The following is a 25,531-nucleotide window of genomic DNA, read 5'->3' as shown; positions in this document are numbered from 1 at the left end:
AACACCAACAAAAAAGGGGTTAAAAATTACAGTGTATCTCTCCTCCCGTATTGATAGTAGTTATCTGTGCCAACCAGGCATCACCTATTATCTACCTGTGTGTACCTGCAATGTGCACACGGTTGTTGGGGGAGTCTGCACTGTGTATTAAAACCTATCCTATGCCCCCCTCGACATGTTTCGCCGCAAGACGCGGCTTTGTCAAGAGGTTTTAGGGCACTAAAACCTCTTTACAAAGCGGCGTCTTGCGGCGAAACATGTCGAGGGGGGCATAGGATAGGTTTTAATACACAGTGCAGACTCCCCCAACAACCGTGTGCACACTGCAGGTACACACAGGTAGATAATAGGTGATGCCTGGTTGGCACAGATAACTACTATCAATACGGGAGGAGAGATACACTGTAATTTTTAACCCCTTTTTTTGTTGGTGTTCTGAATTAATAAAGATTACACCTTTTAACAAGTATATGGGAAATATAGGGAATTAGTGGATCACCTCGGTGATCTTTTGGTTAATTGGTTAAAACAACCCTCCATATATTGGTCCGCAGTCGGATCATATACAGTTGGTATCTACCTCTATATGGTCCTGTAAATAATCACATCTGAGGTATACAGATCCTTTGTAGTACTGTATGAAGGGAATAGTGGGTATATCGTTCTTTGCAGTAGATACACTATATGTGTTCTGGGCAGGCCTTTATTATGCAGGGATACACTGATCTATGGTGTGACACAATTATCTACTGCACCAGGTGACACCAACCCTAGTTATGCCACTGATCTTGCTTGTAGTAACTTTCTTTAATCGTTTGTTACATATCGTGCCATGGGTGACACAAAGAGCAGTGCGTGCAGCAGCCGTGGTAATTGGACAGGTTGACTCATGCGGGTCATTCACACGGCAGAACCTTCCATGGGCAGCAGGTACTGGCAGAACAAGCCAGCTCAAAGACTGCTTGGAAAGTGGCATTTCCATAGACAGTAATTTTCAGTCTTTCAGCATAGGCCAGAATTTAGAATTTCAGTGGCAGATGTTTCCACTATGGAAATTCTGCTGTGTGCACAGTGCAGAAGAATACCATTAAAAACAATGGGAGGCTGCTGCAACAGATATTCAATGGTGTGAATGGGCTCCAAATGTATCATGATATTCTAAATAAATAAAAATGTAGATGCCATTATTTTTATTTTTTTTACCACAATCAAAAAATATGTAAAATCATTAGCAATGTACAATAACAAAAGTGCAGAAATTTTTTCAGCCAATTAGAGAAAATGAATGGCCTCACAAATATATATACATATATATATATATATATATATATATATATATATATATATATATATATATTTTTTTTTTTATTATTTATTTATTTATTTTTTTACTTGACTGCTGGAAAAAAAGTCTGTAAATAAAAATACATCCTTTTTTCAATGTGCAAACATAGCCTAAGACTATGCAGTAGAGTATTAAGGCTATGGTGAGAAATCCAACTATTAGTAAATAATATTGGGAAATATGACTGATAATTGTGCAGTTGGTTAGGACAGAACTAGGAATGAGCAAACTGAATCTGACGAATCTGAATTAGTTACAAATTTCAGGAAAAATTCGCTTTTCAACGTGTCCGAATTTCGCCGCGATTCGATCACATGAATCACTTAATTAAACTCCATTTAGTGCGGTCCAGGCTCCAGTGTAGCTCCACATGTCAGGACATGGGACATGGGAAGGCGGGAACATGGGTAGGTGGGATGACCCTTAATCACATGCAGCCTATCAGCAGGCAGCTGAGATGACACAGCCCTATATAATCGGCAGCCATCTTGGGGCCAGTCTCATCAGCGTTCTATTGCAGAGAGAGAGGGACAGAGAGCAGTGTGTGTTGCACAGAAAAGCATTTTTACATCCGCGATTCACCTCAAGCCCAAATCCAGCTTAGAAGCACTGGTAGGGAAGGGAGAGAGGTTGAAACAAAGTGCAATTTTGGGTGTAGCACACAGCGACTGTGTGCTGCAGCACTGGTGAGTACAACAGCTAAAAAGCTAATAGTAACAGCCAGTTAGGGTGAGCAGAGCACTAAAAGCCATAATCACCTGCTATTAGTGCCTGCCTAATACAGGTTGCGTAGCGGAGTGTATTGTCCTCTATTTAATGTGTAACCTGTGCGTACATAGGTAGTGTACCATTTTGCTCCTGTTAAAGTCTTAAGGGCCTAGTTACTGTGAAAGGCCAGCCAAAAGTACACACCTGGTGCTGTTCTAGACAAATACTGTTTTAAGTGTAGTGCTGCGTATTGTACTCTCCTTATAAGTGCATACCACATACGTAGATCTACATGGTGTACCATTTTGTTCCTGTTATAGTCCTAAGGGTCTAGTTACTGTGAAAGGCCAGCCAAAAGTACACATCTGCTGGTGTTGTAGACAAATACTGTTTTAAGCATAGTGAAGCGTATTGTACTCCCCTCATAAGTGCATACCACGTACGTACATCTACATGGTGCACCATTTTGTTCCTGTTATAGTCCTAAGGGCCTAGTTACTGTGAAAGGCCAGCCAAAAGTACACACCTACTGCTGTTCTAGACAAATACTGTTTTAAGCATAGTGGAGTGTATTGTCCTCCCCTCATATACGCACTAAGTATGTCAGGCAGAAAAATGCTAGGATGTGCATAGAGGAGTGGCAGAGGCCTAAATTCATCAGGTGCAGGTCGCAGAAGACTAGCGGTGCGTGGCAGCAGGAGTCGTAGCGAGAGGCCTGTGCTCCCGATATCAGCTAGCGGTCATGTCTCGACCAGCAACCCATCTTGACTGGTTAATTCGGTAATCCATTTCATCACAAGTGACATCTGACACCCCCAGTTAAAAGTCGGTGGGTTCCTCAGACACAACCCTCAGTTGGCATGTCCCGGGAGAAGTCCCTGTCCTCCAATTGCCTCTATCCTATGCTGTTCCCTTCCCCATAGAAATATCCTATGCTGTAGGTTCAGCACTACCTTTTAGTCAGGACAATCTACTAGAGGACATTCAGCAGCTACTGCTCAGCCAAGAAGTGGAGGAGACATCCCCGCTTCCTTCGCTAGGCAGGAAGAAGGAGGACATCAGTGACGTGCAGACACAACTCGATGATGATGAAGCCGATCACACTTGGGAGCCGGGTCCAGAAGCAGCTTCATTATCATCAGGAGAAGAGGGTGGCAGGTTGCCCGTGAGGTGGCAGTTCAGCCAGCAAGGTGATAGCATGGTTGGGACTCAGCATGGTGGCAGCAGTGGGAAGTCTGGAGCCAAATGTGCCCGTGGTAGACCACCTACTTTGTGGCAGCCTACCTACCCGGGAGGTAGTGGAACATGGGTCCTTGGAGTCGGCAGCAGTAGCAGTCAGTCAGTGCAGACTGTTGGAGGGAAAATCAGCTACTGCAGTGTGGCAGTTTTTCATCAAGTATCCGGAGAATGTTAACATGGTTACATGCAATTTTTTTTTAAATCTATGGTCTCGTCAGGCTGTTGCCACTTCCAGGCTGAGTCATTCTGCCACATTATGGTCTCCTCGTGCTGCTGGCACATTAAATGAAACTTTATCTTAATCTATTTTAAATCTTCAATAAAAATTTTCCAAACTATCTTTAATCTTTTCAATTGTGAGGACCTATGGCCTCATCAGGCTGTTGCGACCTCCAGGCTGGGTCATTCTGCCACTATTTGGTCTCCTCTTGCTGCCGGCAATTCCAGGCAGTGTCATTGTGCCACGATATGGTATCGTCATGCTGTTGGCACCTTAAATTAAACTTTTAAAATTTTAAATCTATATAAAATCTTCAATTTAATTTAATATCTCTTTAATCATTTCTATTGTGAGGCCATATGGTCTTGTTGGGCTGCTGCCACCTCTAGGCTCTGTCATTGTGCCGCCAGGTGACTCAGTGTTATATTGGGTTTTGTGGTCATACAGTATTAGTTCAAAATAAATGATTCAAGCTCCTAGGCCATTGAACTTGTGAATCTAATCAAAATCTTAAATTTAAATTTAAAAAAATGGATGTAATCTTTTCAAGACTGAGGCCCTATGGTCGTCGACGTCATAAATTACCTGTGGAATTACCATAAGAATCCAATGAAACAGGTTGGAATGATAACATTGAACCATAACCACTGAGAGTCAGGGGCTGGAACATTTGGTGGCTCGTCTGGCAGAGGACTGCCAGTTCAATTTTAAGATACAAGTACAAGCTTTTTCACTGCAGCCACTTCTATCTTTATGCGCCCACTCATCCAACGCCACATAAGCTGAATGCACTCCTTTCTAAGTTGTTGGTACTGCAGTCCCTCCCTTTTCCAGTGGACACTCAGAGCATGGGGTTGCGCTTAGAGGCAGGGGGTGGGACAGGCGGTAGCTGGTCTTGTGGTGGACTAACAGCTTGATTTTAAGATACAGGTACAAGCTTATTCACTACAGAAAATTATACACTGCAGCAATTATACACTATTGGAGCTGGAATTACCATGGCTGCTGGCACCAGACTTGCCCTCCAATGGGTCCTGCATAGAGCTGAGCGAATCAAATTGGACTAATCAAATTTTTTTTAAATTTACTCCTCTCTATTTATCGACATCATATATTACCTCTGGAATTACCACAAGAATCCAATGAAACAGGTTCGAGCGATAACAATGAACCATAACTGATTAAATTAAACATTCGCAGTTCCACACAGAGTAAGACAGTCGTGGGGCTGGGGCTCTGAGATGCAGGGGCTGGAACAGGTGGTAGCTTGCCTCGCGGCAGACCGCCAGCTCGATGCTCACCAGAATGGGTCCTCAAAAAAGGATGAAAAAAAATGTAAATAAATTCAAATTAAATTAACCCTGCTGCCACATCCAGAAGCTCTGCGGCAGCGATTCTAATAGTGATGCCTGTAATCTGCATGTCATACTGAATAACAGTATTATATCACTAACACAGCACACTTCCTATGTGTGTTACGGCAAGGCAAAGTGTTCTTGAGTGCTCTCTGTAGCCCATTTTTAATAATAAATTCGGACTGAACCAAATGTTTTCAGAAAAATCAGCCGAATCAAATTTTTCTAATATTCTCTCTAGACAGAACAAGACCTCTACTCTGTGTATTAACAATGTTTCTTTAACTAAACCCAGAACATCTCATTAATCTATGGCCATTAAATTAACATGTAAAATGCCACTTTTGAAATCTTAATTTTGCATATTATAAGCTTGTTCATACTTAATGTTCTTATAGTCATCCATAAGCTGCCTGAAATATTTTATTTTCCCTGTCTTTGGGTCTTAGAGCTCACCATGCTTATTACTAATTCTAGCTCTTTTAATTAACCGAATGCATATTAGTATTTAAGCTTCAATGACATTTCTTAATTTTTTTTTTTTAAGGAATTAATGTGCCCTACTTGAGAAATTGATCATTAATACACATGCTTGTTCACAGTCTACAGAAAACAAATCATCTTAGTCCCAGACAAAAATAAATCAAGATTCAGGAATAGGACAAGCAGTCCCTTCTTGCAGAACAGGAACTTCTGGAATAGCGCAGACTGAGGAAGCAAACAAAGATACGCACATCATCTATTATGATGTATAACCGCTAATAATATGGGAGTGTCACACAATGTTCAAGTAAAATTAACAAGCCAAAGATTCATTTTTTAACCTCATTTATAAGTCTGATCCCATAAATAAAAAGTAAAATGCTACGAATACTAGCAATTTGTTCCAATATCAACAATTATTCCACCAAATATTAATGTGACAGATGATACGCCATGTGAGGTCTCCTTCACACTGATCTTATAGGAATAGGATTAGGTTGGTTACAAAAAAAAAGAAGTATCCAAATGTTTCCAGTGACTTACCTAGGTTTCTGTGGGTCAAATATATGGCAGAAAAGTGTCAACTGCAGTATATAGCTCAACTGTAGTTCTAACATAAGGCATGAAAAGGGGTTAAAAGGCGTATTCCTGCCATAGACATCTTATCCCCTATCCAAAGCATATGTTCCAGCGACGGGCTCCCCGTGATCTTCGTGCAGTACCCGGAACTCTGTGCCGGGTTGCTACTTGAGTCTTGGAAGCCTCAGAATTTCTGGAAGTGGAGACGTGACGTTCCCATAGACATTAATTAAATGGGCGTGGCATGATGGTTGTCACTCGTAGGTTTCCGAACCAGAACAGCAGCCCAGCACTGAGTGCCAGGTGCTGCACGGCGGGACCCCTGCGATCAGACATTTTATCTCCTATCTTTGGATAGGGGATCAGATGTCAATGGACTGGAATACTCCTTTAAGATAACTTAGGTGCATCATCTGCTGTCATAAACTATTTTAGCAAATGACCATTTATATTGTTAAGAACAAGTATTCTTATTCAGTACAATCAAAACATTTTAGAAGAGTTTCTAATATGAGACTACACAGGCTTTGTACTATCCAGATAATTTTAAAGCTGGTCATACAGATAAGAGAAAGGTCGAATGGAGATGCCAATTTCAAAAGGATCAGCTGACAATCTTGTGTGTATCTCAGTATAAGGCTGGGTTCACACTACGTTTTCTCCCATACGGGAGCGCATACGGCAGGGGGGAGCTAAAAGCTCGCGCTCCCGTATGTCACCGTATGCGCTCCCGTATGTCATTCATTTCAATGAGCCGACCGGAGTGAAACGTTCGGTCCGGTCGGCTCATTTTTGCGCCGTATGCGCTTTTACAACCGGACCTAAAACCGTGGTTGACCACAGTTTTAGGTCCGGTTGTAAAAGCGCATACGGCGCAAAAATGAGCCGACCGGACCGAACGTTTCACTCCGGTCGGCTCATTGAAATGAATGACATACGGGAGCGCATACGGTGACATACGGGAGCGCGAGCTTTTAGCTCCCCCCTGCCGTATGCGCTCCCGTATGGGAGAAAACGTAGTGTGAACCCAGCCTAAGGTGGATATCTCCCATAGTTTGATGTTAATAAATACACTTTCCCATACAGACCTCTCCTCCATTCTAACAGTATAATACAACTATATGGAACACAAGATGGGCCCAAATGAAAGGTGATATACATAGTCTAATACAGCCGTTTATTCTATTTCATTGTATAAGTAAAAATAAAAAATGCCTATAGCTTCCTATGCAGCCCGCCATGCAACCTTTTGAAGGATTTCTCTTCTACTTTAAAGGGGTTCTCCGGTGCTTACACATCTTATCCCCTATCCAAAGGATAGGGGATAAGATGCCTGATCACGGGAGTCCCGCAGCTGGGGACGCCCGTGATCATGCACGCGGCACCCCGTTAGTAATCAGTCCCCAGAGCGTGTTCGCTCCGGGTCTGATTACGGTCGACCGCATGGCCGGCGGCGTGTGACGTCACGCTCCGCCCCTCAATGCAAGCTTACGGGAGGGGGCGTGATAGCTGTCACGCCCCCTCCCGTAGGCTTGCATTGAGGGGCGGAGCATGACGTCACACGCCGCCGGTGCAGCGGTCGCCGGTAATCAGACCCGAAGCGAACACGCTCCGGGGGCTGATTACAAATGGGGTGCCGCGTGCATGATCCTGGGCGTCCCCAGCTGCGGGACTCCCGCGATCAGGCATCTTATCCCCTATCCTTTGGATAGGGGATAAGATGTGTAAGCACCGGAGTACCCCTTTAAAGAGAGGAAGGAGACTTGGCCCTGATTTTATATGGTAGTGCTGTGCATTACCTATATGTGTATGTTAATTGTGTTCTTTACTTGCCATCCAGTCATACATTGTTTATATGTTGAAGCTTCTGATAAGACACACAAAATATCTTTTTCTTTTTTACAAGTTTGCTGTTTTGGTAAAAATCCCAGGTTCTCATCTGTAATGCTGCTGCTGTAGAGGCATGCCTGGGTTATTGTAATATAACCTGAAGTTATTAATTAATTAGGAGGAATCTACCAAAGTAGCTTAAACTGGCCAGAGTTCGATTTCACAAGCATGCACAGTGCCATCATTCTGTGGTGCTCTGTGAAACAGGACAATAGAGCTGTGTAGTCATCTCAAACATGAAGTCTCCGGGTTCGATATCCAACAGAGCCCCCGTCTCCACCAATGAGCCTGATGATTGGCACATGTACAAGAGCCAGCAATTGGCTTGGTTCTACGGCATGATTGAATCTTTTGTGCGGGCATTTAAAGTATTGTTATTGGCTGCACATTGCCCCCTGTGTAAACATGTGATGTGCAGCCAATAATGAGGAATATAAATAGACACACACATGAACCAGCAATTGTTCATGTGGCCCGGCCTCCCGTCAGCTCATCCAAAAGGGCCCTTACTTTATAGCTAAGTATAATTTGCTGTTATATACAGTCATGGCTGTAAATGATGGCACCCCTGATGTTTTGACACCCCAAGAAAATCAAGTAAAACAGATGTTTTGCTATACACTTGTTTATTCCCTTTGTGTGTTTATTAGAACTAAACCAAAAAAGGAGGAAAAAAAGCAAATTGGACATAATGTCACATCAAACTCCAAAAATGGGCTGGACAAAATTATTGGCACCCTTTCAAAATTGTGGAAAAATAAGATTGTTTCAAGCATGTGATTTAAACTTACCTGGGGAAAATAACAGGTGTGGGCAATATAAAAATCACACTTGAAAGCAGATAAAAAGGAGAGACGTTCACGTCTTTGCATTGTGTGTCTGTGTGTGCCACACTAAGCAGGGACAACAGATAGAGGAGAAGAGAACTGTCTGAGGACTTGAGAACCAAAATTGTGGAAAAATATTAACAATCGCAAGGTTACAAGTCCATCTCCAGAGATCTAGATTTGCCTTTGTCCACAGTGAGCAAAATTATCAAGAAGTTTGCAACCCATGGCACTGTAGCTAATCTCCCTGGGCGTGGACGGAAGAGAAAAATTGATGAAAGTGTAAACACAGGATAGTCCGGATGGTGGATAAGCAGCCCCAAACAAGTTCCAAAGATATTCAAGCTGTCCTGCAGGCTCAGGGAGAATCAGTGTCAACGCAAACTATCCATCGACATTTAAATGAAATGAAACGCTATGGCAGGAGACCCAGGAGGACCCCACTGCTCACACAGACATAAAAAAGCAAGACTACATTTTGCCAAAATGAACTTGAGTAAGCCAAAATCCTTCTGGAAAAATGTCTGGTGGACAGATAAGACCAAGATAGAGCTTTTGGTAAAGCACATCATTCTACTGTTTACCGAAAACGGAATGAGGCCTACAAAGAAAAGAACACAGTACCTACAGTGAAATATGGTGGAAGTTCAATGATGTTTTAGGGTTGTTTTGCTGCCTCTGGCACTGGATGCCTTGAAAGTGTGCAAGGCATCATGAAATCTGAGGATTACCAACGGATTTTGGATTGCACTGTAGAGCCCAGTGTCAGAAAGCTGGGTTTGCGTCCAAGATCTTGGGTCTTCCAGCAGGACAATGACGCTAAACATATGTCAAAAAGCACCCAAAAACTGATGACAACAAAGCGCTGGAGAGTTCTGAAGTGGCCAGCAATGAGTTCAGATCTAAATCCCATTAAACACCAGTGCAGAGATCTTAAAATTCCTGTTGGGAAAAGGCACCCAGAGACCTGGAGCAGTTTGCAAAGGAAGAGCGGTCCAACATTCTGGCTGAGAGGTGTAAGAAGCTTATTGATGTTTATAGGAAGCGACTGATTTCAGTAATTTTTTGCAAAGGGTGTGCAACCAAATATTAAGTTAAGGGTGCCAATAATTTTGTCCAGACCATTTTTGGAGTTTGGTGTGACATTGTGTCCAATTTGCTTATTTCCTCCATTTTTTGGTTTAGTTTCAATACACAGAAAGGGGATAAACATGTGTATAGCAAAACATGTGTTACTGCAATCCTTTTCTGTGAGAAATGCTTAATTTTCCTGAAAAATTTCAGAGGTTCCAACATTTACGGCCATGACTGCATATTTCTGTTATCTTGTTTTTGTTGCTTTGCATTTATCTGTATCTTCTAGCTTGTGTGTGTGTGAATCTATTATTTCTGGCAAGCCACCATAACATTATACAAACAATGTATTAAAATAAAAGCGTTTAGAAAACTAGTACGAAATGATGTGAGCCATGTCAACCAATAGCAGATCTCAGAAGAAAAAGGAATTGGACACTTAAAGGGGTATTCCGCCCCTATACATCTTATCCCCTATCCAAAGCATAGCATAAACCAACTAAATGCTAAAATTTCAGATTCTGAGTCATCCAATATATCAGAGATATCAAATGTGTGATTTTGAAAAAAATAAAAACAATATATATATATATATATATATATATATATATATATATATATACATATACTTTTTTTTTCATGTTTTCATTCTTTGCCCAGGCCGCAGGGAGAAGGCAGGGCCTGGGCTCCTAACATCACAGTGGCCTCAGCCTATCATCGGCTGCGGTGGGACATCACTGAGTGCAGTATGAGTCTCCAAGCCCAGGGACCAGGAAGCAGACCAGCACTGGAGGAACGGGATACAGATATCGGCACAACAGGGAAACATAGGAAGGTGAGTTAAAGTTTGTATTTTTGGTTTTTGCAGCCTGGGACAAGAGAAGTGAAAAGATTTGTGCCGCATTTCTCCTATAATGAATCATATGCAAACTTTCTCAATGAGAGAGAGAGAGAGAGAGAGAGAGAGAGAGAGAGAGAGAGAGAGAGAGAATTCTGCACCCCTAGTGGTAAGCCCTGTGCTGCAGAAATACATAGATTTTTTTTTTTTTTAAATACAATTGAACAAATATTATGTTTAAATGAAAGTTTCAGAGCAGGGAACCACTACAAATTGGGTAAAAATTTTTAATAATGGTGACACTTTAAGATGATTGGTGCTCATAAATAATATTTATTATTGGTATTTAAGTCCTGTTTAATTGAATACACCATTATCATGTAAAAAAATAATAATTTTGTAAACAATAACTTTTGAAGTATCTATTACAAAAACAAACTATAACGGTATGGGAAATTATACTATACTCCAGCTATTTTACATACACCATACTCTATTTAATGGTTAGTTACTGTATGCAGTTCTATATTTAGACATTATACATAAAATCAAATAGCATAGAAAATCAGTATTTATTTACATTTAAACATAAAGCAATAAAGGAATCTATCCTGACACAAATATGAATCATTACTATACATGCTGTTGTCCCATACTGTATACACAGAGTATGATTATAACATTAGAAAATGTAAAATACATTAAAAATTTTAAGTCCATTAGTTCAGTAAAGTGTATACTTATCAGTGATAATATGAAGTCTATATAAACTATAATAAACATATTGCATGTTCTTAGTTGACAGAGTTAAAGATTTGGGTTTAACAAAACGTCATGTCCGCAAATTTGACCTAAAATGAAATGCAAAACAAAAAAAGCCAAATTTTGTTTGCCCATGGAATAAATTTGAAGGGAACCTGTCATGTTGAAAATGCAGTCCTAGCAGCATACATCACATTATGGGAAAGAATGAGCTAAGCAGCTTGATTTACAGTTTTGTGAGAACAATTCCAGGATAATTTGTCTATTATGTATGTAAGCCTTGTCTCATTTTGGGATAAGCAGTCATGTGGGTGGTCCTACTTAGTGATTGACAGCTATCTGTGTATAAGTGTTCATATAGAGAGCTGTCAATTACTGATATGACAGCCAACTTATAAGTAATAGTGGAACATTTTCTACAAATCTATATAATCTGCTCAGCTCCTCCTGCTCTGTTACATGCTGTCTGCAATCTCAGTTTACTTTATTTCTGTTATTAATATCTTTTTATTTTTTCCTGATCAAAAAAAACTTTTTTTTTTTGGCAAAGAAAAAAAAATGTAATACAAACAGAACTCCACAAATGGTAAACATTTACATAATCTATAGTGCCAGATGTGATAATAAAAGGTTCCGTATGCATGCCTTTAATGACCTTTCGGTTATGTTCGGATCCGTTTTAAAACTGACCATGCTCAGCAGAGAAAAATGGACAAAACTGATGTAAACTTATGAAAACCTATATAAACTGATACAAACATGAGTAGTTCTGTGCAGCTCACACTGAGATGGGAACTTAAACCAAGGTTACTGTGTTACACACTACCCTATGTGTAAAATATACAATTATAACAATATAGAGTTAAAGGGGTATTCCAGGAAAAAAACTTTTTTATATATATCAACTGGCTCCAGAAAGTTAAACAGATTTGTAAATTACTTCTATAAAAAAAATCGTAATCCTTTCAGTACTTATGAGCTTCTGAAGTTGAGGTTGTTCTTTTCTGTCTAAATCCTCTCTGATGACACCTGTCTCGGGAAATGCCCAGTTTAGAAGAGGTTTGCTATGGGAATTTGCTTCTAAACTGGGTGTTTCCCGAGACAGGTGTCATCAGAGAGGATTTAGACAGAAAAGAACACCTTAACTTCAGAAGCTCATAAGTACTGAAAGGATTAAGATTTTTTAATAGAAGTAATTTACAAATCTGTTTAACTTTCTGGAGCCAGTTGATATATAAAAAAAAGTTTTTTCCTGGAATACCCCTTTAATGAAATTCTACCAAGTATACGAAGAATAAATGAATCTGGACATAAATTAACTCAAAAAATAGAGTAAATGAAGGAATAATCTTAATAATGGCCTGATAACAGTCCTAATATGTAGTACAAAAATTGTATAAGGCTAGGATTCCACTGATATTTTTGCACTGCATTTGCTAAGGCTTAAAAACGCCAGAAAAAACACCAGAAAAACTGTCACTGTTTTTCCCTATTTTTGGCGTTTTTTCTTGCGTTTTTACTTTTGTGTGGAATTTGCCTTTTTTGGTCCCTTGGCGTTCTTGTTTTTTTTTTTTCCAAATTTGTTGGGTACCAAAAGAAAAAAAAAAAAGGATAGAGTAGGGATGGAAAAAAATGAATTTAATGAAATTAAAATTTTTTATACAAAAATGTAAATTTTTTAAAAGGGTGTTTGTGTTTCACTTTTTTTCTCTCCATTTTTTTAAAACATTTTTTACGAAGTACTACTACTCCCAGCATGGAACAGACAGTTTCATGATGGAAGTAGTAGTTGCTGTACTAATAGATAGATTGCCCCGGGTGTTACTCCTGACACCCAATGCGATCGTCCATAATATAGCAGAGATGCGGAGTGGGTCTATACAGCACTCACATCTCTGCACTATACTCCGGCCAGTGATGTGAATATGGGGATGATAACTGGGGTAATGAAGTGGCACAGGGGGTCCTGAAAGAGGGGACAAAATGGTACAGAGGTTGGTCAAGAGAGGGGGATGAAGCGGCATAGGAGATAAGGGGTGTGATGAACTGGCACAGGGGGTGATGGGGAGGAGTGAAGAATTGGCACAGGGTGTGGTGAAAGGGGCTGATGAAATGGCACTGGGAGTGGAGTAGCAGTCACATTTGTAATGCTAATACTGGATACTGGTATCACGTTGTGCATTGTAGGAGTGTGTCACCAAACTATAGATGTCTATGCACTATGCAAAGGTGTCACCAACATGAAAGGTTTGACAAGCTCTGATGTAAGATTTTGTATAGTTCTAGTGATATAGATAATTTTATAAAAGCAATGCAATATTATACTGCTGAATAATCAGCTTTATCAAGGGCCGGAGTACTAATTATCTGGGATTTTTGAGTTGTTCAAGGTTCACAACAATGTGGCACAGTATGCCAGAATTTGTGGTGCAATGAGCCAAATAAAACCTACAAACCCAAAAAAGAGGAATATTCTAACAACCAGACCTATTTATTGTTGAATTCACACAAATCCAGTGAATAAATGGGTGAAAATTCTGAACCAAGAAAAAGCTGGTCAGAACTTTCCCAGTCTTTGAATCCCCATAGTAAATAGAGTGGAATCATATAAGTCTGAAACAACATTTGGCACTTCTAAAAAACCAAACACTCTTAGTAAATCAGGGCTATTCTCCTACATTTTCTCTCCACAGGGGACAACATTATTTGTATCTCTAAATAGAATACAAAACATAGGTATCCCTTACAAGAGTATAATGTTAATGTTAGTTAATATACATTATTTAATGTATTTTACTGTCTATAAACTTTCTATACGAGTCACAGGTGGTCTAGATATATTTAGGCTGCCACAAGGGCCCCTTGGTAAACCTTAGTTTTATAAATAAACAGAAAGAGAATTTTTCACCTACTAAAGTGAACTCTATTTCTACTTCTGTTTTCCTTTTACTCCTATACTACTCTTTTAGTACTACATATTAGGACCATTATCAGGCCATTATCAGGACCATTATCAGGCCATTATTAAGATTCTTCTTTTATTACCTCTATTTTTTTAGTTAATATTCCCAATATCCCAATTCATTTATTCAATGTATACCTATTAGGACTGCATTTCATTTTATATTGTTAAAACTGACACAAGTGTTCCAGATTTTTAATTGGACATTCAAACTGATCCTTTAAAAAAATTAAGAAGGAGATTTATCATTCCTTTCAAACGTATGGCTTTTATTTGACAATTTTTTTTAACTTACTTTTGCTTACATGCGACCCATTTTTCAAATAGCCGCACGTCCTTGATAAATAAATCGCACGTAAGCAAAACTGGGGAAACCCGCTTACAAAAGCATATTTTAAAGCAGAAAAGTTTTCCCTTATGTTAATAGCTGAAGTTCTTTATCAACCCTTTATTACCAGTAGTGTTGCTAGAGAGTGATGGGGAGGGGGGGGGGGGGCGTACCGCATCGGGTGACACCCTGACTGGCCTGCCTGGCACTAAATAGCTGCTCTCCAACTATCCCACAACAACCCATCCACCCTCCTCAGAAATAAAAAAAAAAACATTAAATACATAATATGCTGCACCATGAATATCCGTACTCTGGAGGCTTTTTTGTTTAATTTTGAGGCCGCATTTTGTGACGTAGGTGGGCGGAGTCTTGCGTTGCTGCACTGAGGCCGGAATTTACGTCAGGAAGGAAGGCAACGCAGCACCAACAGGCACATTAACAATAGTTCCTTTTTTTTTAAGAAAATTTTTTAGTGCCACATACGGGTTATTTACGTAGTCTGTAAAAATTCTTACACAATTATTTTGTGCCTTATTCTATTTTAACACAACATTAATATAAAAATTTTGTGGGTACACCAGCATGTACGTGTCTTAAAATAAACAAGGTGTGCAGTGTGTATGTTCAACCTGATTAGTTATATAATAAATTTTTTCTATAATTAACATTAATATTAATGTAGTAGCTTTGTTTCATGATGCAGAACAAGAGCAGTTGTTAAAGTGGGCATTAATTCCCTTTTCGGCAGACGTATGCATTTTCTGTTTGCCAGGTTGGACCTGGAATACATATGCGACATTTAAATGGAAATGCAACTTTTTTTCTTAATAAATAGTAACTATCGCATTTGATAAATACATGACCACTGCAAAGTTAAAAAAAAAATATACTACATGAGCAGATTTCAGAAATGTGCTGTGGAATAAGCAAAAATCAAAAAGTCACCTTGAGATCTGAATACCCATGTTAAAAATGTAGTCCAATCTGCAGGAAGCAAGTTATAAGGGAAGACTAGCTAATCAGACTGATATGTATAAAGCCCAGAGGGCTGTATTTGTGGGAGGGGCTGTACATATACAAACCCCGGTCTTTTGTGGTGTTTTTGCAGTTTTACCTCATGTGGCAAGTGAGTTCACTCGTCCCCTCACTTCCTCTTTCCGGTGTTCGGCTCCTGGCTTGCGCGTGGTTACATCAGTGGGTAAGCGCTGGCTTGACGGCGTCTGTAAGTTATGTTCAGGGTTTTAATGTATGATCGGGGTCAGGGCACGTTGCCCGCTCCCGCGGTATCATAGCAGGCTACCTTCCGCTTTAATGACTCTGCATTTACATTAGATGTTTTGGACAGCTGCTCACGTTGGAGCAATCACGTCTGCCACCAGCATTTTGATTATTGTGTGCAAGCAATTCCCAGCGCAGTTCGGACAATAGTGCCAAGAGGTGCATGTGTTTTGGGGAGTATCATTCAGGTCAGTGGCGGTCACAAGACGTTGGAGGATATCCCTAAAAAAAAAAACTGTGACGGTTAGAGGTAATCTGTGGGGGAGGGTAGTATGCATAGTCCGGGGCTCTTACACGTGCCTTGTCTGGCAGGTCAGGTGCGGGGAAGAGGGGGGGGGGGGGTTCCTGGGGAATGCCTGTTTACGTCTTATGGCAGAGGTTGGCTGAAATTATGGCTGTCTCATGGTTAAGAAAAAAAAAAGGGGAGATATGGATGATTATGTATGTTTTCTGTTGCTGCAGCGGCTTTAGGAGTGTGGAAGTCGGTTGTCATTAGAAGTGGTCATAAAATTGCGCAAGTTTTCAGGGGTAGGTGGTTTTGGTATTATATGCATGTATAAATAGTCCATAGGTGTGATTTAGGTTGTTGAGTGCTTGTTACTGACACATTCTTCAGAGCAAAACGCACATACTGATATTGTTGAAAATGTATTATTAATTATAGCTCATTATATATTTAGTTACGTTGGTCACCTGGATACTGGTGGTACGTTGAGGTTGCTTTTCGTCATTTCAGTAACAGCTAACTTGGGGTAGGTTTACATTTTACATGCAATAATTGCAGACACAAATTTCAGGTCATTGTTGTTACTGACACGCCTTCAGAGCAACAAAAATTTTATTATAAAAAAAAAATAATAATAAAAAATATATATTTTTTAAAGGTTCAGATATGTTTATTTACTTACCTAGTCACTTGACTCCTGTTCAGGTTAGGGGGTTAATTACGGTTTTTACTGACTCGTTTTCAGAGCAATTTGGAGTTATATTTATGTGACCTGACACATTTTCAGGTCACATACAACCTTGTTTTGTTGTATTACACGCTTACGTTTTTGTTTCATTTAGGGGTTATGTAGTAATCTGCCCCGGTATTTTCATGATATGTTTTTATAGTTATAGCCGTCATTCACGTTCAGTTATGTTTTAATTACTTACCCGGTCACCTGACTCCTCTTCAGGTTAGGGGGTTAATTACGGTTGTTACTGACTTGTTTTCAGAGCAATTTGGCATTCTATTACATTTATGTGACTTGACACGTTTTCAGGTCAGATACAACCTCGTTTGTTGTATTTTTACGCTTACGTTTTTGTTTCATTTTAGTAGTTGTCTTATAGCGACGGCTGTCATTTACGTGTCAGTTATATGTTAATTCACTACCCGGTTACCTGATTCGTTCTTTTAGGATTGGGGTGTGAATTACGGTTGTTGCAGACTCATCTTCAGAGCATCTGATATGGCATGGTCGTGTAGGTGATCTGACACGTTTTCAGATCAGAAACAATCTCACTTATTGTATTTACACTTAAGTATTTACTTACATCTTTCGTTTACGGTCAGGTTTTTCGTTTAGTATTGCAGGTCCAGTGACAGTCGTTGTTTCAGATATATACCTGTGCACCCTAGGTGGGTATTGATGAAAAAAAAGTTCATGATACATGCTGGATTGGGATTTTAATTATTCTTTTTCATTTTCCACCGGTACCCTCTTGGCCCGGAAAGGTACCTGCTCAAGCATGTCTCATGGATCTGACATTGAGGATTCACTGTCCATTTTACATACCCCATCCAGGGTGTCTGAGAGGGGTGGTGGTCCCTCGTATCGGTCATGGACCATCCCAAAGCTCATGGATGAGGTCAAGAAGCACGGGGTCCCGTTTCCTGCTTCTGCATGCAAAGCAGAATTGTATAAGTTACTAATGGCTGACCCGATGCCTGGGACAAGCCAACAACAGGACCCTTTGGTAGCTTCTCTGGGACAATTACATTCCATGATGTCAACCATGATGGACTCATTGTCAAGCATGCAGGCTAGATTGGATAATCTTGAGAGCAGCGCCTCTCAAGGGGCAGCAGGTGTTTTTGTAGCCATCGTGGTGCCTGATCAAGCTACAACTGGCATGCAAATAGCAGTGCCAGTACCGGGATGTAGCTCTGATACAGGTAGGGGGAGGTTGACACCTAGTGTTGCTACAGCTTATTTTGTTCCTACCAATGTACGTAGAGATATATTAGAGGGGAGGGATGTCAATTTGGCGTCTCTGCCTATTGCCACGCATGACATGATAGACACCAGAACCGTTGCTTGCGGAGAATTGTCAGTGGTACTGAGAAGTAAGGAAGCAAGGTTGAATAAGAAACTATCCCTTTCTGAATTCATAGTGGCTTTCAGTATGTTCAGGGATGTGATCTGTTCAGTCAAGCCACAAAGGAGAGAGGAATTGGATACATATTTATTCAATATAGCAGAGTTGTGCAACAAGTATGGGGGAACCTACTTCTATGATTATCATAAATCATGTTCCGCAAAGGCGGAGGCAGCCTTCAAACAACACGATTACTGTTATGATTGGTCCAAACTGGATACAGAGTTATTCTGTAGGCATTTTGCGGGTCACAGGGCCCCGTCGCGTGCCTTGTGCCAATTCATATCGCATGCTACGGCTTGGTGCAATCTGGCACAGGATGATTCTGTGGTAAACCTAGCACATCAAAGGCTGGGCACAGACAAATGGATACAGTTGACAAATTGGGTAGACCGGTGAAGTTTTTAGGCAAGAGTCAGATATGTAACAATTATAATCTAGCCACATGACTAGCCACAAATGACAATTCTGAAATTTTCCCCACACAACTACATATTGGTCTGCTCAGCTCCTTCTGCACTAAAACATGATGCATACAGATTGGACAACATTTTCAACATGACAGGTTGCCTTTCATTTGAACTAGCAGGTTTTGGTAAAACAATCAAGGTGAGTAAGACAGGGCGGCAGCACAAACATCCACACTTCACATGAAGTTCTAAGAGCAGTGTAAAGTTTTACTGTATTTGCTCAATTATAAGACAAGTTGTTTTTTTCCTGGAGAAAACTCCTGAAAAAACTACCTAGTCTACCCAGGTTGTTTAAAAATTGGTACCTTGTTGAGGCTCGGCTTCTGTGCGGCTCCCAGTAGTCCCTTGCACTACTACTTTCTCCCAGTGCTTTATGGTACAATGCATGCAGTAGAGTTGCATAGGAGGAAAGAGAACACTGCAGGGAAGCTCCCAGATGGTATAAGGCAACATGGAATGTGAAGAAATGGTATGAGGTGACATGGTATGAGGGGTCATGGAATGGGGGAAGTAGTCTTACATTCAAGCCTTTTTTTTTTTTTTTCTTTCAATAAGATCCAAAGTTTGGGAGGGTCATCTTATAGTCAAGCAGATACGGTAATTTAAATGGGAAGTCACAATGAGCTGTGGCAGGACATGTTTATACGCCCGGGCAACCTGATAGCCCTAGAGTTTCCCCAAGACTAATGCGATCAGGAGTCGGAATGCCAGAAATTCCATTGACTTTTAAGGGGCTTTTGGCACTCTTGATCACATCAGTCTCTGGAAAAGCCTCCGACTACGAGATTGCCTGGGGTGTTTAAACATATATCCTGCCATGGGTCATCATTACAGGTACACTTTGTCGCTGACAAGCCATCTTTTCAAAACCATCTTAGTGCTGTATCAGTAATTAGTTTTACCAAAACTTTTGGAGATTTTGGTGGCAAAATAAGCAAGGAGGTCTACCAAAGCCACCCGCTGACTACAGTGCCTAGTGATAGTCAATTACCTAAAATATTCCGGAACTACTTAGCATAGGGAAGAGTCATATTTATTAGGCCATATTCAGATACAGCACACACCAGAAAGTTTGAGTCATCAAAAACACACACACACACAAAAAAAATCATATCTTTATGAATTAATATGTTAAAAGCAACAAGTATATGTATAGCATTCAGAAGACATCAGAAAACATCAGCATGTGACCAAAATATGATAAATCAAGCACAATGGCAATATTACAGACTGTGCGGGTCAGTGAGGTGTACAGTGCACACACTAGGTGCGTTCACATGTGCATATATTTTGCTGCAGATTTGTTGCTGCAGATTTTCACTCCCCATTGACTTCAATGGGTAGCAATATCTGCTACAGCAAATCTGCAGCAGAAAACACATGTGAACGCACCCTTACATATATGCCTCATTATGCAATGTATAGAATATATATACATTATATATATATATATATATATATATATATATATTTTTTTTTTTTTTATTATTATTACATGCTTATTTATGGGGATTATTTTTATTGATTTGAAGGCACTCTGTACCAGTCTTTTTTTTTTTTTCATTTTTGGGATATAGCAACATGTCTACAACTCATTTAGATTGGCCCCAATATGCCCTCTATTATATGTTATTACAACCTCTGCCTCCTAGTTAAACCATGCTACTAACAACTGCTTTGCTATAAATGTGAAAAACACTAGTGATGAGCGGCATTGGCCATATTCAAATTCGCAATAATTCGTGAATATATAGATGAATATTCGTCCTATATTTGCGAATTTTGTGTATTCGTTATATTCGCATATGTGAATATTCACGTATTCAAGGAAGAAAACAGTGAGGAGGTGGGCAACTTTACTGTTGGTTGCTAGGGATGTAGCTGATAACCTCTGACAAGTGTATTTGCATCATTCTAATTGGCCCACAAGTGAAAAGAAGGAATATGCGAATATTCACATGTGCGAATATACGCATATGCGAAAAAGTAAATATTCGTAATTTCGAATATATAGCGAATATATTCGCAATATTTGCAAATTCAATATTCGCGATAAAAATTCGAAATGCGAATATTCGCGCCCAACACAAAAAAGCACACTATTTCCAAAGGCTATTTGGAAAGTATTGTTCCTTATACAGTATATAAACTGTGATGTGTACACATCTCTACAGACTATATACAGGAGTCCATGTTTGTATGTTGTCTTATTCCAGTTTGTGTGAGTGAAATACGTGTGAAATACCCAAAAACTACATGCTATAAAAGCAAGATGCAGACCAACAAAATATTACCCCCTGAGGAAGTCACAGGTCCCTAAGAGTATGAATGATTGAAATAATGGATCTGTGTGATCATTTATCTTGGTACTTATGCTAAACGGTTAAGTAGTTAGGCTATGCTCATGCGGCAGAATTTATGTGTGGAATTTCACATAAGAATACCGCACAGAAATTCATTGATTTCAATGGGATTCCGCTTCACTACAGACACAGCAGAATTTCCACTACAGATGTTTCTGAGCGTAAATCCTGATTCCAGCATTCACAAAAACAATGAACATGTTCAATGTTTGTACGGAGCCCACAGGGAAATGCATTGCTGTCTATTGAGACAGCGCATTTCCAAGCGTTTTTCCGACCGCAGTTTGCAGAACGTTCACACGGAGTGTTTCCGTTTGGACATTCTGCCTTGTGAACCCAGCCTTAGAGTAGTGGTTATGGCCACTATGGCTCCTATATCCCAGTGGGAGTGACTTGTGCTTGATTCATTATATTTTGGTCACGTGCTGACGTTTTCTGATCTCTTCTGAATACTGTAAATATTATTATGGTGACTGTTTAATTGACAAATTGATAAAGATATAGGCCCTGATTTATCAAAATGTGTGAGAGAAAAACTGGAAGGATTTTGCCCAAAGCAACCAATCACAGCTCAGCTTTCACTTTACCAGAGCTGGTTAAGATATGAAAACTGAGCTATGATTGGTTGTTATAGGAAAATTCTAACAGTTTTTCTCTCACACATTTTGATAAATCAGGGCCATTTTTTGGTAATATTCTATTGGTTATTTGTGCATAGTCTGTTCTTTGAGCCTTTCCACATAACTACAGTATTGAATTATGATGTCCATAAATATGCAGCTTGATGCTTAACCTCTTAAGGACGCAAGGCGTACCTGTACGCCCTGCGCCCGGTTCCAGTATATAACGCGTGGTCACGCCATGACCCCGCATCATACCGGGTCGGTCCCAGCGGTTAATAAAAGCCGTGACCCTGGGCTAATAGCGTGCGGCACAAATCGTTGTGCTGCGCGCTATTAACCCTTTAGACGCGGCGTTCAAAGTTGATCGTCGTGTCTAAAATTAAAGTGAAAGGTTCCCGGCAGCTCAGTCGGGCTGATTAGGACCATCGCGGGGAAATCGCCCCTCCCCTTACCTGCCTTCGTCATGTCCGATTGGTGATTGATTGCTCCAAGCCTGAAATCCAGGCTTGAGCAATTGACCGCCAATAACACTGATCTGTGTAGCAGATCAGTGTGTGCAGTGTAATAGCCACTAGGGGGGGATATAACACTGCAAAAAAAATTTAAAAAAAAAGTTAAGATCGATCATTTAACCCCTTCCCTAATAAAAGTAAGAATCACCCCACTATTCCCATTTAAAAAAAAACTGTGTAAATAAAAATAAACATATGTGGTATCACCACGTGTAGAAATATCCGAACTATAAAAATATATTGTTAATTAAACCGCATGGTCAATGGCGTACGCGCAAGAAAATTCCAAAGTCTAAAATGTCATATTCTTTTTATATCATGAAAAAATGAATAAAAAGCGATCAACAAGTATGATCAATATAAAAATGGTACTGATAAAAACTTCAGATCACGGCGCAAAAAATGAGCCCTCATACCGGCCCGTACGCAGAAAAATAAAAAAGTTATAGGGGTCAGAATATGACAATTTTAAACGTATACATTTTCCTGCATGTAGTTATGATTTTTTTTTTAGAAGTAAGACAAAATCAAACCAATATAAATAGGGTATCATTTTAATCATATGGACCTACAGAATAAAGATAATGTGTCATTTTTACTGAAAAATGCACCGCGTAGACACGGAAGCCACCAAAATTTACAAAATGGTGTTTTTTCTTCAATTTTGTCGCACAATGAATTTTTTTTTCTGTTTTGCTGTGGTTATTTTGGTAAAATGAATAATTTCACTGCAACGTAAAATTGGTGACACAAAAATAAGCCATAATATGGAATTTAAGGTGCAAAATTGAAAGGGTTATGATTTTTAGAAGGTGATGAGGAAAAAATTTATATACAAAAACGGAAAAACCCTGAGTCCTTAAGGGGTTAAAGGAAATCTGTCATCAGTGTCACAGACAGGTAGTGTAGGTGACAGTGATGACAACGATACTTACCTGGTCCAGTTCCGTGCTGTGGTTCTCCGGCTATCCTCTTCAATATCTTCAGCTCCAGTTTACTGTTTGCCAGCAGAGGGACCCAGCAGAGAACCGCAGTGGTGACACCACTAAGCTCCGCCCATGCTGCAAGTTTGGCCCGGAGCTGAAGATACCAAAGAGCCACAGCACGGAATGGGACAAGGTAAGTATCGTTGTCATTAGTGTCACCTGCAATACCTGTCTGTACTGACAGGTTAGTGCCTGTTGACACTGATTACATATTTCCTCTAAAGGGGTACTCCACTGGAAAAAAAAATGTCTTTTAAATCAACTGGTGCCAGGAAGTTAAACAGATTTGTAAATTACTTCTATTAAAAAATCTTAATCCTTCCAGTATTTATTAGCTGCTGTATACTAAAGAGGAAGTTCTTTTCTTTTTATATTTCCTTTCTGCCTGAACACTGTGCTCTCTGCTGACACCTCTGTCCATTCTAGGAACTGTTTAGAACAAGAAAGGTTTGCTATGGGGATTGGCTCCTACTCTGGACAGTTTCTGATATGGACAGAGATGTCAGCAGAGAGCACTGTGGTCAGGCAGAAAGGAAATTCAAAAAGAAAATAACTTCCTCTGTAGTATACAGCATCTGATAAGAACTGGAAGGATTAAGATTTTTTTTATAGAAGTCATTTACAAATCTGTTTAACTTTCTGGCACCACTTGATTTTAAAAAAAATGTTTTCCAGTGGAGAACCCCTTTAATGACTGTGGCATAGGTATTTATTCCAGTTGAAATTCTTGGTGTCGACATACTCAGATGGTGTAGTTTTTGACTATATCTTTTTAACCAAAATGATGCGTGGATAAAAAATTATAATAATAATAATAATAAGGCTATGAATTCTAGCATGTGTCTTATGTGAGTGATAATCATTATATATATATATATATATTGGTGCTATACATGCAACATAAAATGTTTCTGAAATTAGCTATTCTGTATGTTAAATATATTATGTTGTACAATATAATAACTGATAATTCAGAGGAATTTAAAAAAAAAAGCTATTGTTTCCGGTTTCATCAGATTTGCCTTAATAGGCAATAGTATGTATGTGGAAAAGGCAAGACTGGAAGACCCATTACAAGCAGTGACTGCACTATACAGGTATAGGGGAAGAGGAAACCCCTGCTAAACCCTACACATTCCCTTTGTTGAAAAGATGTTCTGTGGCTCTGTGCTTCCACTTATCTTGTTCTCATTTTCAGATGACAGCGAACTGCACTTTCCTGGATAAGACAAATGCATTAATATTTTTTACTGAAGAATAAAAAGTAATGGAAATCAGACAACAAATCTGGAAAATCATGTTGTGATTGACAGCTGTGACATAATGTGAAATAGTGGGAGAACGAGGATGCTGGCATGTTGAAAGGTTTAGCACACCATGCAGGTTTTCTGCCATATCATTGTGTAAATAAGGATCAGGTTTTATATCTGAGGTGCTTTCACTAAAGACTAAACTGCAGTGCTGAATTACAGAAGTTCTTACAAGAATCTTGATAAAACACAATGATATAAGGAGTGCTAAACCTTAGTAGAATTTAGAAAAGGCCACCCATGCTTCACCCTATTTATTGCACAGACAACCATTAAGCAGGAAACATTCATGCTAAGGATACACTTGACCTGAGCTGTATCTGTCATGAGGTGAGATGAATGTCTCGCTTCAGGAGGCAGATTGCAAAATCCCTGATTGGTGGCATATTCCATTGAGTGGCTAGAAATCATACTGTCTACCCCTAATATCTCCCTCTCTCTCAGTCCTGCTGCCTCCTTTGCTACCATGAACTGCAAATGACACAAAAGTGGAATACAAGGCAGTTAGGGCTGCAAATGAAGTTAGTCTTGGCCACCTGTGTGACTTATATAGAGGTATACAGTACATTTTACTGGTACTGTCATAGATTTTCTGTCAAATCTTTCATACTTTTAGGGATGGGGCCTTGTTCCAGTTTTCACTCAATGTTGTGAATATACAACACTAAGCTACTGCCCTTGATTAAATATATGCTCTCGGCATACAGTAAGTCAATGACTTTATGACCATTATCATTTCTCACATCATAGTTGTTCAGTTCTGCCTAAAGAGCCGGATAAGTGGAGGTTGCAATTCAAACTGTGCATTAAAGGCAAGTGAGCATATATCCATAGAGATCAACGGACACTATAAGGTGGTAGCATATTTATAATATTATATATTATAAAATGAGGCGCACAAGGAAAATATTTCATTTGAATATTTAATCTGACACATTGTAATCATCCATTTAATCTTTATTTAGAATGCATGCAAAATTGGAAACCAATTGCTTCATTAAAATAGATT

The 25,531-nt window shown here is 39.7% G+C and overlaps 1 protein-coding gene across 5 annotated transcripts in view; it reads right to left on the bottom strand.

Moving 5' to 3' along the window:
* Positions 1 to 25,531, bottom strand: part of PARD3B (par-3 family cell polarity regulator beta) — a 1,515,381-nt gene that overhangs the window by 499,805 nt on the left and 990,045 nt on the right. Inside the window, exon 21 of one of the 5 annotated variants that reach the window (XM_056536589.1) lies at positions 24,165 to 24,431. The exons of the other annotated variants lie outside the window; for them this stretch is intronic. Coding sequence (XP_056392564.1) covers positions 24,407 to 24,431 — 25 coding nt within the window. The 3' untranslated portion in view covers positions 24,165 to 24,406. Of the gene's footprint in view, positions 1 to 24,164; positions 24,432 to 25,531 lie in introns of those variants that run through there. 5 annotated transcript variants of the gene reach the window in all.

Source organism: Hyla sarda, chromosome 8, assembly GCF_029499605.1.
Source record: "Hyla sarda isolate aHylSar1 chromosome 8, aHylSar1.hap1, whole genome shotgun sequence".
In the NCBI taxonomy this organism is placed as follows: Eukaryota; Metazoa; Chordata; class Amphibia; order Anura; family Hylidae; genus Hyla; species Hyla sarda.
The sequence above is the reverse complement of the archived record's forward strand: the minus strand, read 5'-3'. Positions and strand labels throughout refer to the sequence as shown.